The sequence below is a fragment of the Protopterus annectens genome, chromosome 16.part0 (genome assembly GCF_019279795.1).
Source record: "Protopterus annectens isolate FY-2018-M chromosome 16.part0, PAN1.0, whole genome shotgun sequence".
In the NCBI taxonomy this organism is placed as follows: domain Eukaryota; kingdom Metazoa; phylum Chordata; order Ceratodontiformes; family Protopteridae; genus Protopterus; species Protopterus annectens.
The window spans coordinates 700,019,787-700,037,777 of record NC_056750.1 but is presented as its reverse complement, the minus strand read 5'-3'; the positions used below and the strand labels follow the sequence as shown (position 1 = coordinate 700,037,777).

Below are 17,991 nucleotides of genomic sequence, written 5' to 3'. Positions count from 1 at the left end.
TGGGACCGGACGGTGTCCCAGGCTGTGTCTTAAAAGAGCTCCAAAATGAACTAACCCCGCACCTAAACACACTGTTCAAACTCAGCCTCTCTACAGGATACGTACCCACACAGTGGCACACAGCAACAGTTATCCTACTCCACAAGGGTGGTGCCACAATGGACCCAGGGAACTATCACCCTATAAACCTGACTAGCCTGGTCTGCAAGGCTATGGAGTGCATCATCATAGAACTCATTAACAAAGACATTGGGAACCTACAAACTTTGGACCCCACCCAGTTTGGCTTTGTTAAGGGCAGATCATGCCTCCAAAACCTGGTGGACTTCTTTGAGACAGTTACCAAGGCATTAGATGAGGGTAAGGAGGTCCACACAGCCTACCTAGACCTCGCAAAGGCTTTCAATGCCATTCCCCATTCTGGTATTATAGATAAACTCATCAACCTGAACATTAACCCCTACGTCACGAGATGGGTTGCAAATTGGCTCACGGACAGAACCCACACAGTGAGAGTTGCAGACTCTAGGCCCGACTCTAAACCGGTTACAAGTGGCATCCCCCAGGGCTCAGTCCTAGGACACCTCATGTTTGGTATATACTTCTCAGAGTTACAGGCAAGCACAGCAGGACTTAGGCTGACCAAGTTCGCAGATGACTGCAAACTAGGGTCCATAATTGATTCTCCAGCTGATACAGACACCCTCCATAAGGGTCTCAATGACACGGATACCTGGTGTCAAATCATGGCCTCAAGCTGAATGCCAAAAAGTGCATGGTCATCCCCTTTGGAAAAAACAAAGTACCCAGGAAGTACCACATAGGTAGTAGTCCCCTAAATACAGAAAAAGTAATAAGGGATCTGGTGACCCAAGTAGATAGCAATCTCTCCTTTGATAATCATATTGCCAAGGTGGTTAGAAAATCCTTCTACGTGACCCACCTAATCTCAAAAGGGTTCGCATCCAGAACAAAGGAGGTTATTGTGCCTCTCTACTCATCACTTATTAAACCCATTATAGAATACAACACCCCATTTGGGATTACCTTACAAGACACCTGCAACAGCTGGAAAGACCACAAAAGTACCTCACCAAGAGGATTACTTGCCTAAAACAGATGACCTATGCAGCCCAACTAAAGAAACTCCAGCTGTACTCGGTTGTATAACGCTTACTCAGAGGTGATCGCTGCTTGACATACAAGGCCATGTCCAACCTAGAATTGATGGATATGCTCCATCTAAAAAAAAAAAAACAAATCCCAGAGAGCCACACACTCTAGGGATATAAACCTTACCACAACAAACAGGACGTGCTGGGGGGATAGATTCCAGACCCAGAGACTCCCCCATCCTTTGGAACAAGATTCCAACATACATCAGGCAGAGCCCCCTCACTAGCACTCTTCAAGAGAAACCTTGACGGGTGGATGGGAAACAGAAAATTTACCCCGGGGATCACTGCAGTGGCTCTGCTGGACAGAGGTACAGGAAGCTAATGGCTCTGCTGGACAGAGGCACAGGGAACTAATCCAAGAGGGTAGCGAAAGCCAACACACTCTGGCTAGGCTTATAAACGCCCTTGGGCAGATGGGCAAGTACTAGGCTATTTAAAAAATAAATAAATAAATAAGCAAAACTAGGGATACTTTATAGAGCCAAAAAAACTACACCTGTCACTACTTAACCACCTCACCTCATTACTTCAAGGCATTTCCATCCTTACAAACTTCCAGTCATAACAAAATGTAAAATTTGAACAGTGCTACAATAAAATGGCTAAATTTGCAGAAAATATCCTTTTCAGAGCCCACAACTGTATAACACTAAAAAACTAAATTGGTTAGAACTGCCCTATCAGCTAACATATACACTGCCTCTTACTACTTATAAACTTATCCAGCATCCATCTGCTAATCCAGTACCTAATACCATTCTGCACAACTATACTCCCACTTGGTCATTACGATTCACTGAACAAAAACTCTTCAGTCCACAACCTATCTGCTGAACACGGACTGTACTTATACAGTGTTGCTACAGCCTGGAACGCCTTGCTTATATCCATCATGTCAATATTCTCTCTCCAGTCCTTTAAAATATTCTGAAAAACTTCCTAGCCAAAATCTGGCTCAGTTCTTGCTCAACCCCAGGATAAACTACATCCCTATATATGCACAATTACCTATTCATACATTATTATAGCAATAACCCATGCCTGGGTGTGGGTAATGCTGGATTTACCCACGGTTTGGGTTGTTTGGTCACGAGGGCGAAGCCAGAGTGGCCAAACAAAGACAACCGTGGGTAAATCCAGCATTATCCACACCCAGAAGTGGGTTATTGCTATTATACAATGACATTATTTAAGAAAAAAAAATTACTGGTCTTAAATAATGGCATTGTATAATGCCTCCTTGCTGCCCTTCAGCAGCTGTCTGGTATTCTGCGGCAGTTCTGATGTACTGTGCATGCTTACGCAGTACATCAGAGCTGTGGGCAAATGCAACGGAGAAAGCAAGATCTCCGTTGCTTTTTACAAACTGTCTCGCTATGTTAAAGGAGTTTAACATAGCGAGACAGCGTTAAAAAGAAGCAACGGAGAATCTCTGTTGCTTTTTTTTTTAAAGCTGTCTCGCTATGTTAAACTCATTTAACATAGCGAGACAGGTTGTAAAAAGCAACGGAGATCTTGCGTTCTCTGTTGCTGTAAAAAAAAAAAAAGTTATACTAATGGAAAACGTCTTGGAGACTGGACCTTTTTCCATTACTATAACTCTGATTTAAAATGTGCACACTGACCAATCAGCATGCACGTCTTGGAATATTAGTGGGGGGTTGCTGTATAAACCTCCTTAACCCCCCCCCCTCTTAACTCGCTCACTTCCTTACTTCAATTAAGTTCTCTCCCCTGACCCTCTGTCTAAATATACATAACCCTGTCTTATCCTCTCACTTCATATTGCAATTCTTGTTTGTATTTTACTAACTTAAATTTAATTTCTCTAAACTGGCTAAAATTTAAATATTAAATCACTGTCATACAAGCTCCATCTGGTTTTAACAGATGTCAGCCTATGTCTTTGGTGTAATTATATAAACAGTTGATGTTTTTTGTATTACTTGTGAAGATTGTAAAATTTTAAGTTATGTACTTACCACAACTTGGTATCTGTGTTGTCTTCTTTCATTCTTCCCGACGAATGGATCAAGGATCCAACTTGGCCACATTTCAACAGAATAGGCTCTAAGTCTCGAGCTCCTCTCTCTTCCCATAATGCTCTACCCTGCCTTCTCAGATCGAGTTTGCTGCTCCCAAAAAGATTACCGTCCATAGGAAGAAAAAGGAAACTACCTTATAAAAATGGAACAAAAAGAAACAGAGATTCAAACTGGGAACAGAGGTTCCCAATAATTCCTGAAATCTGCCAGGAGCCACAAGGAGGGGGATGGCTGGGAGAGAAAAAGTGAGGAAGAATGAAAGACGACAACACATATACCAAGTTATGATAAGTACATTATAAAATGTGATTTTCTCTCTCATTCTTCCTCACGAATGGGTCAGAGTGCCCAGCTACAAACAACCCTTGGGTGGCCTCAAGGAAGGACATGCAGAAGCACAACAAAACCAAAGGAAGCCCAGTTCCTGGAGATGATGTCCAATTTCTAATGAGTTACAGGTGTACGAACTTTAAACCAGGTGGCTGCATCACAAATATCAATGGAGGTTCTGGAAGAAAAGGTTGATGACATGGCCATGGATCTAGTGGAGTGGGCATTAGGAGGGCAAAGTAATTTTGAAACTGCTTGATCCAGATGGTTGGCTGAAAAAAATACAAAAACTGGTCAGTCTTTCTAAACTGTTTTGTCCTATGGATATAGAAACATAGTTGTCTATGAACATCTAAAATGTGCAGTAACCACTCTCCCTCATTAGAAGCTTGGAGAAGAAAACTGGCAATTAAATGGACTGACTCATGTTGGCCTCAGTGGCCACTTTAAGCAAAAAGGAAGGGTTGGCATGAAGTGAGACTCTACTGTTATGAAAAATAATATAAGGAGGTTTAATGGACAGAGTTTGGAGTTCCGAAATCCTTTTGGCAGAAGTGATAGTCACCAGAAAGACAGTTTTCCAAGAAAGAAATTTCAAGTTACAGTCACTGGAAGGTTTGAGGGGTTTCTGGGTTAGGTTTGGAGAACGATGGTGAGATCCCAACAGAGGGGAATGGTCTTTAACTGGAGATTGGAGTAGAAAAATACCCTCCATAAAGGCTTTACATAACTTAGACGTAGCAGAAGAACCAAAAATTTCCAAAATTAAAATTTGAAATGGCAGCCAACTGAAGTTTAACAGCAGAAAAACTAGCATCCTCCTGAAAACAGCAGGCTAGAAGAGAGAGAATAGCAGGTAGAGGAGCTGAAAAAAGATAAGTTGTTCTCCTTGCCCTCCCCATAACAAACCACTTCCAAAAAGGTGTATAGAAGCAAGTGGAAGAAGGTTTTTGGGAGGCCAACACAATGTCTCAAACGGGGGAAGTGAGTCCGGACATCTATACAATCACTGTAACTGCAGAAACCAAGAAATTAGTTTGAGGGTGCAGAGATTCAGATAACTCTCCGAAGGGTGAAGGTGGATATCCTGTCACTATCCAGGGAGGATATTTCAGATGAGACTAAAGTAAGGAGAATCAAATCTGATGAGGTCAGTAGGGGCAATTAGGTTCACTGAGGTATTCAGCAGTTTTACTTTCAGTAGGAACTTGGGTATCAGGAGTAGAGTTGGCTAAGTGCAGAAGAGACTGGGAGGGCCAATCGTGAACTACAGCATCCCTCGGGGACTCCCCCTGGCAAGGGGATCAGAGCAAAGTACCTGCTGCATTTGTTGAGAGGGGAGGCAAAGAGGTTGCAGCAAGGTTGGCCCCAACAGCTGAAGATTAAGCCCACTACTGATTGATTGAGAAGCCACTCATGAGGGGTCAGAATGGACCTGCTGAGTTTTTCAACACTACTGGACTTCCCGGGTATCTGAGTTGCAAGAAAGCAGCAGTCTGAATACATCACCCACTCTCAGACCCTCATGTCCTCTCTGTACAATGGATATGAATGGGGTCCCCCCAATTGCCGATGTACCAAACCACCAAAATTGTCTGTATGTATTGCAATCATCCTTAAGAGGGAGAACGTCCTGAAAGGCTTGAAACATGAGGAGGACTTTCCTCATCTCCAAAACACTGATGTGAAATCTGGTCTCTAATTGTCTCCATGTGCCTTGGACCATCTTTCCCTGAAAATGCCCACCCACTCCAACTGGGAAGTGTCTGTGGTCACCATGGCTGAAAGGGACAGGAGAAGGAAAGGCCCGACAAATCAACAAGTCATCAGAAAGAAGCCACCACTGAATATCCTTTCTGCAAACTGGAGTCAATGTGATAGGAGCAGAGAGAGATTGGCAGAGAACAGACCACTGAACAGCCAGAGTCCGTTGGAGTACTTGCAAAAAGAACCATACTAATGGAATGAACGAAATGGCTGCTCACATAGACCCAACAGCTTGAAGCACTTATATGATGAGGTGGTAGTGATGCTCTTTGATTCAGGGAGTCTAGAAGGGCCCCAATGAATTCCAAAGTCTGCTTCGGAATTAGGTCTGATTTCTAAACAGGTAATCTTGATCATGGAGAAGGTGATGCCTGGTTGGAGGAGTTAGAAGTCAGCCATCCAGATATGAAAACACCCAGAATCCTTTCAGCCTGAAGTGGTCTGAAACTATCATCATGCATTTGGTAAACACCTGGGGGGCTACTGTGAGAGCAAAGGGCAGAGCTCTGAATTGGTAATGACTGGGTCCAAGCCTAAAGCATAGATGACTCCTGGAGCATCTGCCTATTTTGATGTAATAGTATGCATCATATAAATCTATTTAGCACATCCAATCATCCTTCTGCAACAGCAGTAAAATGGACTGGACCGTGACCATTCAGACATTTGCTTTCTTTACAAAAATTTAGATTGCTTAGATCCAATATGGGTCTGAGGTCCCAGTTCTCTTTGGCACTAAAAAAAAGCGGAGTAAGTTCCAAATCCTCTTGGTTTGGTCAGGACCTCTTCAAGGACTCATTTTCACAGTAGTTTTTGAGTCTCTAGAACTGCACAATGCCTCTGATTGGGTGTGACATCGGATAATTTCTTTAGAGTCTCTGGCAGTTGAGGGAATAAGGGAATACAATATCCTCTGGAGAGGATTCTTAGTACCCAATTATTTTTTTTTGTTAAAAAGAGGTCCAGGCGTTTGGATGCACAAAAAAAAAAATAAATAAAATTAAAAAAATCTACCCTCGACTGCCTTCGGAGTTGAGCATTTGAGCAGCGCTTCAGGAGTGCTGAAAGGGCCTGTCAGAGAAGGGGTCTCTGAAGCCATGTTTTTGTGGCCCCCCTCTGCCTTTAGGGCGGCATCTATTAAAACTTCCTCCTCTGCCCCTGGATGAAGAGTCTCCACAGTGATCCTGGAAAGACCCTTGGGATTTCCAGAACCAAGTCTTCCTGCCACCTCGCTGGTTCCTTGATAAGGTCCACCGAGGGATAGAAAACTTTACTAGGGCAGCAGATAGGATCTTCCCTTCCTGCTCACTACAGGTAAAGGTATCTTTAACAGGGGGCAGAAACAAGGTAGAGCCATCAAAGGGGGAAATTAAAGGATGCCTTGAAGGGTTCTGCGAATCGCAAAGCCTCATCCAGCCATGTCATCTAACGGAGATGACACAACCGGGTGCCTACGAGGCACCCACCATGGAATGGGAGATGAGACTCAAGGAGGAATTCGACAGGGAGGTGAGAGTAGCCAGATGGGGGCGATACTTTTTCGAAGTCCACAGCTGATATGGTCTCTACTAGAGATTCTGAAAGCTCTTTGGCCAGAACTCTCTGCAATCAGGTAAAGTGTGCTATGTAATTCAACACTCAGCGATAAGGTGGATGAGGTGTAAACAAGTTTCCTTAATCTATCCATCACTCTAGACTCCCTATTCGGAGGATGGGCAGAGAAGCTCTGCTCAGCAAGTTCCTTCTTTGTGGCTGCCAAATCGGATACAAACTTTTTGAGCCAAAGCCCCAAGAGGAAGGGACAGATTTAACAAAGTCTGACCTGAAGCCCTCCCCTCAGACCTGAGGGCAACAGCTCAGATCCGAGACCCACTCTGATCTGAAGAAGCCAGAGCACAGCTAGTCAGGGTAACTGTCGGAGTCCAAGATGACAGCCTCCTTGGATCCAGCAGACACTCTCAGGTGGCCATGATGCTGGTAGTCAGATCGGAGAAGGAGACTCTATGGTAATGGGCACACTCACTGATCCCAGAGGGGATGGAGAAGGCAACCCCCCCCCATCTGGATCTGAATCTTGAGGATTTTCCATATCATCCTGTACACGCTGGTTTTTGATAAGCTCCTGGAAGACCAAGGAAGTCACGGAGATCAGTGTGGAGTGCCTGGAGGGTGTCTGCAGGATATTGGAGGGCACAGTAGGTGATTCCAGCCTACTCAAGAGCTCTGGGATTCGACTCTGAGTGAGTATCTGATGTGGAGGTGGATGGTCTTGGAGAGCTCTTGGAAGTAGGACCACCAATTGGATCTAAAACAAGCTTCGTGACCACCAGAGCTGAAGAGGACTTAGGATCCTGAGAAGTCAGATCAGAGGGTTTTTGAAGCTTGGACGGTGGCTCCCAAGAAGCCCACGAAGGCTTGTGGAGACATTTCTTCAGGTCCAAAGGCCCTGCCACAGGTTTGGAGGGGGTTTGAGACCCTGGATAAACAGATTCTGCAAGCAAAAGTCCTTTTAGTATCAATTCATTTTTTGATCAGCTATGGCCCTGGGACTGAATCCCTCACAGACGACACAAGCTGACTGAAGATGTTGAAGGCCGAGGCAATACAAAAAAATTCCTGGCGCTGTCAAAATTACTAAGAGAAGAGATAGGAAAGAAAAGCAAGAATAAATTTAAACTTAACTCTCAGAGAGGAAAAATGTAGAAGAATTTCCCCACTACAAATCTATGGCTCAAGACTGAAGGAACCACGTCTGACACCGCTGCTGGCAAATGAGATCCAAGAAGGCTGGGCAGGGTACAGCATTATGGGAAGAGGGTGGAGCTCGGACTTGGAGCCTAGTCCGTAGAAATGCAGCAAAGTCAGATCCCAGGGTCAGATCTGTGACCCATTCATGAAAGGATTAAGACAGTATCAGATGTATCGTTCTTAAAATGTTTTTGTACTACTTTGAAGTTTTTCACCTAGGGCCTCCACTGAAAATGGGCACCAACCCAGTCATATCTTCCTGGTAATCAAATATAAATAAATAAATAAATAAATCTGAAATTCACCTACGTAAGTATTTTGCTACAACAAGTCTTGAAGTTTTATGCATAAAGTTCAGTTAAACAAGTAAACCAGCAAGATGGTAGGCTTTATGGTACAAGTCACTATTTAGCCCTTTGAACCTGAACAAAGACAATAATGTCACTCTGCACACGTCTTTCAATAAATGTAGCTGTTTAAACTACAATTATCATACACCAGAGCTGCTAAGTTTACCACCTGGCCATAAGATTCAAATGAATTTAAGACAAGTGTAAGTCGTCTTCTCAAGCAAAATTACATTTACATATATATGGCACTGCTTAACTGGATGCTGTCCTTTTACCTCAGGATCAGTGCATTAGGTTATCCTTCTGAATGGTAAACTCCTTATTAAATTCGAGTAGACATGCATATACATGAACAGCTGGCGATAATGGGGATCACTGGGCTGAGATGATGCTTTTTCCTGACGTTTGAAATGCTAAAGCAGAAGTGTAGTTTTGCAAATGCGTACTACTGCCCTAACATTTTAAATCACAATCACTGGTGTTCTCTGTTAATGCTGTGCAAACATGTAAAATACTTATTCTTTAAAATATAATGTTGCTCTATAATTGTGTGTTTACTTATTAAATTTTATCCTAGGACAATTTTAAACAGGCAATATGAGATTTAAGACATTTTTTGTAGTTAATTAAAATAAACGTATAAACAATATTATTTGTAATTAACGTGTCTGTATTGGAAAACACGACTATATAACTACTGAAAATTTTCACTAGAATAAAACTGTATAGCTTTCATACATTAGCTCAAATGACTCCTACATTTTATTCAATATCCTTTTATCCTTCCAGAAAAACAGCTTTTGCACAATGCTGATGACTTCAAGCGGCAATAATAGTGAACACTGATCTGAACTTAACTCGCTTTCATATTCACAGATGCGATTTAACGCTCAGTTCAGTGCTCTCCGTATAGACGAACAGCCAATATTAAGGCTACAGGATGTAATTTATAATGCTTCCGGATAATATATACAAACGTGATCTATTACGCTATTTTTAGAACTTCCATTGTAGTAATCCCCATCAAGCAACTATTGTTAACTTCTGTATACCTGCAGTCCCGCCTTTATTTTTTTGAGTTTTTTTTTTGTGGTTTCCACTGAAAAATCACCTTCCCAGATGGACAAAACAATTAGTGAAGTGAATAAAGAAATAACTAATTAAACACTTATATGAGTAAGAAACAAAGTTGAAAGTAATCAAAACAGATCAAATTGGTGGATACTGATCACTAGTAAAACTAAAATGAGCTATATTAACACACCTTCTATTAACTGTAGTGCTCAGTGTTGCACAATATATCATTACTACTTTGTCAAAAAGTCACAGTTCCTTGGAAAGAAACAAAATTAATCCCCCCCCCCCCCAAAAAATGACACAATTTTAATGAGAGAGCGCAAAATGTTGAGATCCAGTATGTAACGTCAACGAAAATTATGGGCAGATAAGAAATATGAATGTTTTTTTTATTTTTCAAAACAAGTTTATTGTTTTAACATATAAGAGAAATATCATAACAATTTTATACAAATAATTAAAAATAGGTATTATTATAATATTCAACAAAACAACTAAAGTATTTACAAAGACATCCACTACAATCAAATCAATTAATTAAACTAAAATATTGTGCTATTGAAATTAGAATTTTTTTAACAAATTTTGTAAATTATCCCATACAATAAAATGTGATGTTTTCTAGTTGTTCTCATTCTAATTGTGCTTATTTCCATATGACACATTATATTCATAACATTTTTAAATTCATTGAACGAAGGAGGTGTATCTGAAATCCAATTTCTAGTTATTATTTTCCTAGCCACTGCTAGGATAGACCATAACAAGGGAAGCTTAATCTTTTTAACACATTGAGGTACAGGTGTGTTGAATAATATAAGAGACTTAGAAATAATGAAATTATCTGAAAAAGAGCCTGCAAAAATTCATTAATTGACTTCCAGTATTCTTTCAACTTCATACAGTCATAAAACATATGAGCCCAGTCAGCATTAATTTCTACATTACATCTCTTACATAGATTATCTTTATTATTAATTTTATTCATCATCAAAGGTGTATAAAAAGATCTATGTAAAAATTTCCATGTATAAAGTCTCCAGACAATGGAAGATGTAGTTCTATAAGCAGATTCCAATATATATTGTTTATCTTGTTGAGTTGGTGGGTCCCCATTAATAGAGGTGAAATAATTCCAGTATGAATCTACATTGTAAAAAGTTTCTTGTCTGATAATTTTATATATATATGAAAGTTTACCTTTATCAGAAACTTTATGCTGTAAATTTATTATCAAGTAATCAATCAGTTTTGGAATAGATTCTTTAACTGTTATAGACATTAGATCTATTCTATCAATGAGATGTTGTCTAAAGATCTGAACCTCTAACCAGCAAGTTTCTCTTAGATCAAATTCTTGTTTTAAGAAATCTAGATTTTTAACTTTATTATCAGATATCAGCTGATACCAGTACTTTAGATTATTATCTATAGCTAAATGAGCTCCTTCAGAAGTAGATGACATAAGCATACCCTGAGTATAAATTATAGGAATACAATAAAATTCCATTCCTATACTTAGGGTGCATGAATATAAAGTTACGATAACTAATAATAATATTTAATGGGTAACAGACCATATGTTTAGGTGTAATAGGTGAAGTACAAAATTCCTTTAGCAACCACAACATGGAGTTATTTATAATCATATTTTTATGTGTTAAGGAGATTTTCATGAAGTGCATACTAATTAGCTCCCAATAATCTATCCATTTTGAGTCATATGACCGATCTATTAATAAAGTAATAACTTTTATAATAGAAGAGATAATAAATAAACTAAAGTCTGGAAAAGAAATACCCCTTGAGACCAGCTATTAGTATGTTTCTTTAATGCAATCCTAGGTCTATTAGGTGCCCATAAGAAATTTAACATTAGTGTATTCAGTTTCTTGATAGTTATTTTGTAGGTGAAAGTATTATTGATTGTATTAAGTATAAAATCTTGGGAATATTATCATTTTAATAATTGTAAGTCTCTCCTCCATAGTAAAAAACATATTATTCCAGGTATTAAAAGATTTTGTATATTAAGAAAACAGGTATTATAGTTATTATATATAATAGATTTAATATCTTTAGATAGTATTATACCTAAATAAGTTATCTGACCTGAGTTGGGTACATATTTAGTAAAATCACTAATGAGAGTATTTTTTCGTATATATAGGTAGTATTTTAGTTTTTCTTCATTGAATATTAAACCAGAAATACTTTTAAAATTCATCATTTTATCAAATAAAGACTGCATAGAAGAATTAGATCCTGCTGATGTAATTAGAACATCATCTGCAAAAGTTGAATTTTGATGTTGTATTTTCTTCTATTTCAAAACCCTCTATGTCAGTACTGTTTCTAATCAAATTAGCCCAAGGCTCCATTACTAAAGTGAATAATAGTGGAGAAAGTGGACATCCTTGCTTTGTACCTTTAAGAATGGGTATTTTTGTGAAACATATGTTCCTACCTTAATATAAGCCAGCGTTCCTTTGTATAAATGTTCAATTAAATTTACAAATGCATCAGAGAAATTTGTGCATTTCATTAAGGTAAACAGATAGTCCCAACTTACTGAATCAAATGCTGAACCTATATCAAGACTAATAAGTGTTAAATCTTTCTTTTTCCTATTTGCAAAATCAATTAATGTTAAAGTTCTTCTTATATTATCAAAAGTATTTCTATTTACAATGAAGCCCGTCTGATCTATGTCTATAATGCCGGGGATAATTGTCTTCAATCTATCAGCAAAAATACTCATAAACATTTTATAATCATATCGACCCATCTCATTACTTAATGTTGAAGAACATCTAGTTGGATCTTTATTAGGTTTTAAAATTGGTGAAATAAATGTATATTGCCAAGATGGGGGGGTTATTAACTCAGTTTGGGCCAGAATAAAAACCTTATGTATTAATGAATATGTAGTTTTAGAAAGGATTTTATATATCTCTGGTATAATACCATCATTACCCGGTGCTTTGTTTGATTTAAGCTTATTTATTTGTGTAATAACTTCTGTATATGAAATACTCTTGTCCAATAGTTTAATCTGTTTATTAAGCTTTTTATTCATGTTTGTGGTTATAAACTCCTTTATTTTATCTTTAGGTTCCATGTTAATGTTGTTATGGTTAATCTTGTGAAAGTGATTTCTAAATTCATCCAGTATTTCTGGTATACTAGAAACATTCTTCTTTTTCCTTAGAGAAAAGATTTCTTTGATATGGTTTTGTTTATTCAATCTTTTTGTTTTATTTTTAAGTCTATGTAAGTATTTGGGGCTTATTGAATAAGACAAAAACTTGTATTTCTCTAAAGTTATTTTAACTTTATGAGTTAAAATTTCTTTGTATTTCTCATTTAGTTTGTTTATTTCTTCAATAACTTTCTTGTCCATAATATTTTCTTTATTATTATGTTTATAAGAGTCTAGTTTACTTTGAATATCTAACAATTCCTTATCCCAAGATTTCCTTTTATTATTATACCATCTGATACTTTGTCCAGAAATATGAATGTTTGACTTCCTCTTTATTTTTCAAAAACAAACAAAGATAAACAATGTCTGCTTGTTGGAAGACATTGGATGATCCCCGCTCTATTCCCCAAGCAATAGCTCATGGGGTTTGTCACAACAAGCAACCATTTGTCAGAGGTGGGGCCAGCTCTGACATTAGGTCTGAAAAGGGTGGAGGTAGTGGTAGTGGGCCTCCCACAGAATAAGTGGTCCCAAAGTGGGGCTGCCAATGGACTGTCCAGCTCAGCACCTTCCACAGGCCATTTGTAAGGCAGCCCAAGAAAAATGCTTGAATCTTAACTGCTGTGGGATTATGTGTTATACTGAAGGCCAAGTATAGACAGTGATGCCTGCTATGCAGTACTTCAGTGATATATATGTATACATATGAAATGGCCTCCCTGAAATTCCTGCTTTGTACACATTTCCTGAAATAACTTTCTTTCAATCAGTTGTCAATAAACATATGGCAGAAGCAGTTTAACTCACTACATGTATCTGTATCTCTTTCAGCATTCAGAGTTTGAAGTCTGCTGCTGAATTATAAAGTCTGATGACAGCATGGTCAGTGAACTGTAAAAATGGAACTGAAAAACATAACAAGTAGAACAGAGTATGCAAGCAAAATTAGATATTCAATGAAGTACCCAGTCTAAAACAAATACAGCCACAACAGCTTCAGGAATCTGCATTGTGATATTGTTTTAGGAAGTGATGCCCCACCTCATTAACTTAAATCATGACAATGTGTGCAAAACACATTATTCACAACACACATCTGCACATTTAAAGGAAGGGAGACATCCTTAAGACTTTGCAGGCATCTAATAGTCAGAAACAAGCATTTAAACAACTAATTATCAATAAATAAGAAGTTTATATTACATATGGAAAGTAATCAGTACCAACACCCTTAAAAATTAGACTATGAAAAAATATTTTTTAATACAATCTGCAAAATCAATGACATTCATTCTCTCATTCTCTCATCTTAAATTCATTCTGAAGTTATAGAATTTATGAGTATTAAACTTACGAGCTCTGAAATATAATTCTAGTCAGACATCAATTTTATTGAAAAGACTGTGCTCAAAATGACATCAGTTGACTCACCAATTAATATGCATCAACAGATTTTAGTTTAGGCTAAGTAGTATCTCACTTATAACAGTCTCAACCTCTTACCTCAATAAAAGCGAACGGAGCGAAAAGGTGATAATGACGATCATGGACAAAAGTCTGAAATAATCAGGGACACTTTTTAAATTTCTAGTGCATACAAATATTTCAGGCACACCTTCTAGCCTGGTAATATACCCAAAGCAGCTACTCCCATAACAATGAGTACCCAGGTTGCTCTTAAAAATACATAAACTAGTGCTTATTTTAATGTAATCAGGTAATCTATTCCACACAGCAGCTACTCTGTCATCAGATAACTAATTGTCACACCTTTCATTGCTATATACTTAGCCTGGTACCTCTCAACTGTCCAGATTTGGTACTTCTAAACTGTCCAGATTTTCGCCTCATAGTTTTGTTCTGGTCCTCATACAATTTGTGGTTTTCTGGCAAACCACTATTGAAGTTACTAAATGATACACGTCTGAATATTGGACTTCATATCCTTAAGAAAAAGCAAACCAACACAACATATGCTATTCTAGCAACGTTATAAGTGCAAACGGTCAAAAATCTGTCAATATTTTGAGGCCTTCCCCCACCCCATTATTTTAGGCTTTGCCCAAATTTCTAGCCCTAAGAGAGTGAGAGTTTTGTGTTGACGTGAAATTAGCAGTAAGGTTTCTGAAACAAAACAAACAGCTTTACAATTTCTTGACTTTAACCTAGCCCAGTCTTTTTTATAAGACAAATACATTAAAGTAACATATTAAGCAAAAATCCCAGATGCCCCCTACAACTGGGAGGGGGGTGCTGAGACGTACACTATCATCTGGATTATTTACTCGTTTAACTTTAACACGAAACTGTATGAACCAAACATATACAGCTTATCAGAGGGTCAGAAAAAAAGTTTTCACCAGTTCTCCGGTCAGCAGCATCCCTTGCTTGGACTGTAGGAAGGCGTGATTAGCTGTAAACGATTTGAAGCTCCAACCGGGTCCGGGTGGCGGGGGGCTTTCTGTAGGCTCCCGACCTTCGTACATCCCCAAACCGTGAGCTGACGGAACCGAGTAAAACCAAACCCTGAAAAGGCCACCTGGACAAATATAAATAAAACCTTCTAAAATATCCGTTACTTTAAAATTCGGGAAGATGAATAGTTAATGCAGGAATGTAAATTCTTCTTTAAATAAAGTGCCGGTTGCTTTAAAATTCTGGAATATTAACGGATGATTTTTGACTTTGCAGCATTCTTAAAAGCGTACACATTGCCTTTTCACAACTGAATGAACCTTTTTCATACAACTTCTACAGCAGTGTTTTCTTTTCTTTCCTTTAACTGTCAAGGAAGAACTTAAATTATTCAGCCAAAGTTTTGCGAGGTGCAAATGTTGGTTTCCGGCAGCCTCTTTAGCAAGAAGAGGACAGATAATTGCAAAGTAGATTTTCCTGTTGTTCAGTTTTGTAAAGGAATGAAAACAAAATCCCCTTATATGCGGGCGCCGGGCAGTGTTCAGCTTGTCCTCCCTGATTAACAAACTCAAATCAATAAATAAGTGCAAACATTTGAACAAACCAGCAGAAAGCTACAGTTCCTGTTGTCCCTGGGGGTCTGGCGCGCCTCCCCTTTTCTGGAAGTCAGCGCCTTGGTTGAGCATCAAACCCACTTAAAGTCAGCTCCGCCTCCGCCTAATGTAATGGTATTCACTGGTTAGCTGACCACTAAGGAATTACGGCTGTGGTTATCGTTTACAATGCGGAGTATTTACTGAATGAGCGTTTTTATTCCTATGCTTCCTTTTACAGAGAACTAGTTTCCCCCAAGTTGGACGCACCTCCTGTTAAAAGGAGCCTGTGACACACACTGCTTATTACTAGTTCCCATGACACCAGTTAATACTTCTGTACTTAAATTAAAATTTCGATGAGTAAACAACAGTTCAAAACTGGACTCTGGTTTGAAGTCCATCTGACATTTAGGACTTATGTCACTGGAACATACCTCTCAACTGTCCCTGATTTTAAGAGATATCCCTGATTTAGACTTCAAAATTTACCTCTGTCCCACTTAATCCCTCTTAAAACTGGTGACTCTTGGAAGAAAGGTGGTGAATTATATAGCAATTACCCACAACCAGAAGTGGGTTATTGCTATTATGCAATAACATTATTTAAGAAAAAAAAAATGCTTTTCTTAAATAATGGCATTGTATAATGCCTCCTTGCTGCCCTTCCACAGCTGTCTGGTATTCTGCAGCTGTTCTGATGTACTGTGCATGCGTATACTTGCGCAGTATATAAGAGCTGTGGGCAAAAGCAACGGAGAAAGCAAGATCTCCGTTGCTTTTTTCAAAACTGTCTCACTATGTTCTTCTTTCGGCTTTTCCCGGTTAGGGGTCGCCACAGTGGATCACCTGTCCGCTCATGATTGGCATTGGAGTTTTACAGTGTCAAGTTGCCAGCCCGACACCCAACCTTCCACAGAAGGCACACACACACGCACTCACACCTAGGGCCAATTTAGTGTTCAATCCACCTGCAGCATGTCTTTGGGATGTGGGAGGAAACTGGAGGAAACCCATGTGACCACAGGGAGTACATGCAAACTCCGCACAGAAGGCACCCCAGCCAAGAATTGAACCAGAGAACCTATTGCTGTGATGCGACAATGCTAACCACTGCACCACTGTGGCCGCCCTAACGGGTTTAACATAGCAAGACAGTTTTGAAAAAAGCAACGGAAAAAGCAAGATCCCCATTGCTTTTTAAAGTGTCTCGCTATGTTAAATGGGTTTACATAGCGAGACAGCTTTAAAAAAAGCAATGGAGATGCTCTGTTGCTTTTTTTAAAGTTGTCTCGCTATGTTAAACTCGTTTAACATAGAGACAAGTTAGAAAAGCAACGGAGATCTTGCGTTCTCCGTTGCTGTAAAAAAAAAAAAAAAGAGTTATACTAATTGAAAAAGTCTGGGCGACCGGACCTTTTTTCATTACTATAACTCTGATTTACAACGTGCACACTGACCAATCAGCATGCACGTTTTGGAATATTAATGGGGAATCATTGTATAATACTCAATAAATAATGGCAGTAAGTAAGAATTATGGATTTCTTTTATTTCACAAAATGTATAGTAATTAACATTCTTTTATTCTGACAATGTGTCAAGTTAATAGTATTAATATTTTAAAAATGTCCCTGATTGTCCCTGATTTTTTCTGGGTTTAGGTTCATAGGTGGGTACTAGGCTATCTGCCCAAAGGCATTTAAAGCCTAGCCAGAATGTGTTGGCTTTTGCCGCCCCCTTAAATTAGTTCACTGTGCCTCTGTCCAGCAGAGCCATTGAAGTGATCCCCGAGATAAACTTTCTGTTTCCCATCCACTCGTCAAGGTTTCTTTTGAAGACTGTTAGCGAGGAGCTCTGCCTAATGTAAATTGGGATCCTGTTCCAAAGCATGGGAAGTCTCTGGGACAGGAATCTATCCCTCCAGCACATCCTATTTATTGTTGTGGTGAGGTTTAGATCCCTAGAGCGTGTGGCTCGAGGGGATAAGGTTTTCTTTAGGTGGAGCATGTCCATCAATTCTGGGTTGGACATGGCGTTGTATGTCAGGCAGAGATCATCTCTGAGTAGGCAGTATGCAACCAAGTACAACTGTAGTTTCTTCAGTCGAGCTGCATAGGGCATCTGTTTGAGGCCATTGATCTTCTTGGTGAGGTACTTCTGTGGTCTTTCCAGCTGTTGCAGGTGTCTTGTAGAGCACATCCCAATGGGGCGTTGTACTCTAAGATGGGTCTGATGAGTGATGAGTAGAGGGGCACAATGACCTTTTTTGATCTGGATGCG

General features: G+C 39.1%; 1 protein-coding gene across 2 annotated transcripts in view; it reads right to left on the bottom strand.

Moving 5' to 3' along the window:
- The window catches only part of CMTM5 (CKLF like MARVEL transmembrane domain containing 5), a 364,621-nt gene extending 348,921 nt beyond the window's left edge, over positions 1 to 15,700 (bottom strand). The window contains exons 1-2 of one of the 2 annotated variants that reach the window (XM_044058569.1): positions 15,061 to 15,149; positions 13,508 to 13,605 (exon numbers count right to left, since the gene is read on the bottom strand). In XM_044058569.1, the coding sequence (XP_043914504.1) occupies positions 13,508 to 13,534 (27 nt within the window). In that variant the 5' untranslated portion in view covers positions 13,535 to 13,605; positions 15,061 to 15,149. Of the gene's footprint in view, positions 1 to 13,507; positions 13,606 to 15,060 lie in introns of both variants that reach the window. The other variant, XM_044058568.1, reaches the window with a different exon arrangement.
- Between the last annotated feature and the right edge of the window lie 2,291 nt (positions 15,701 to 17,991).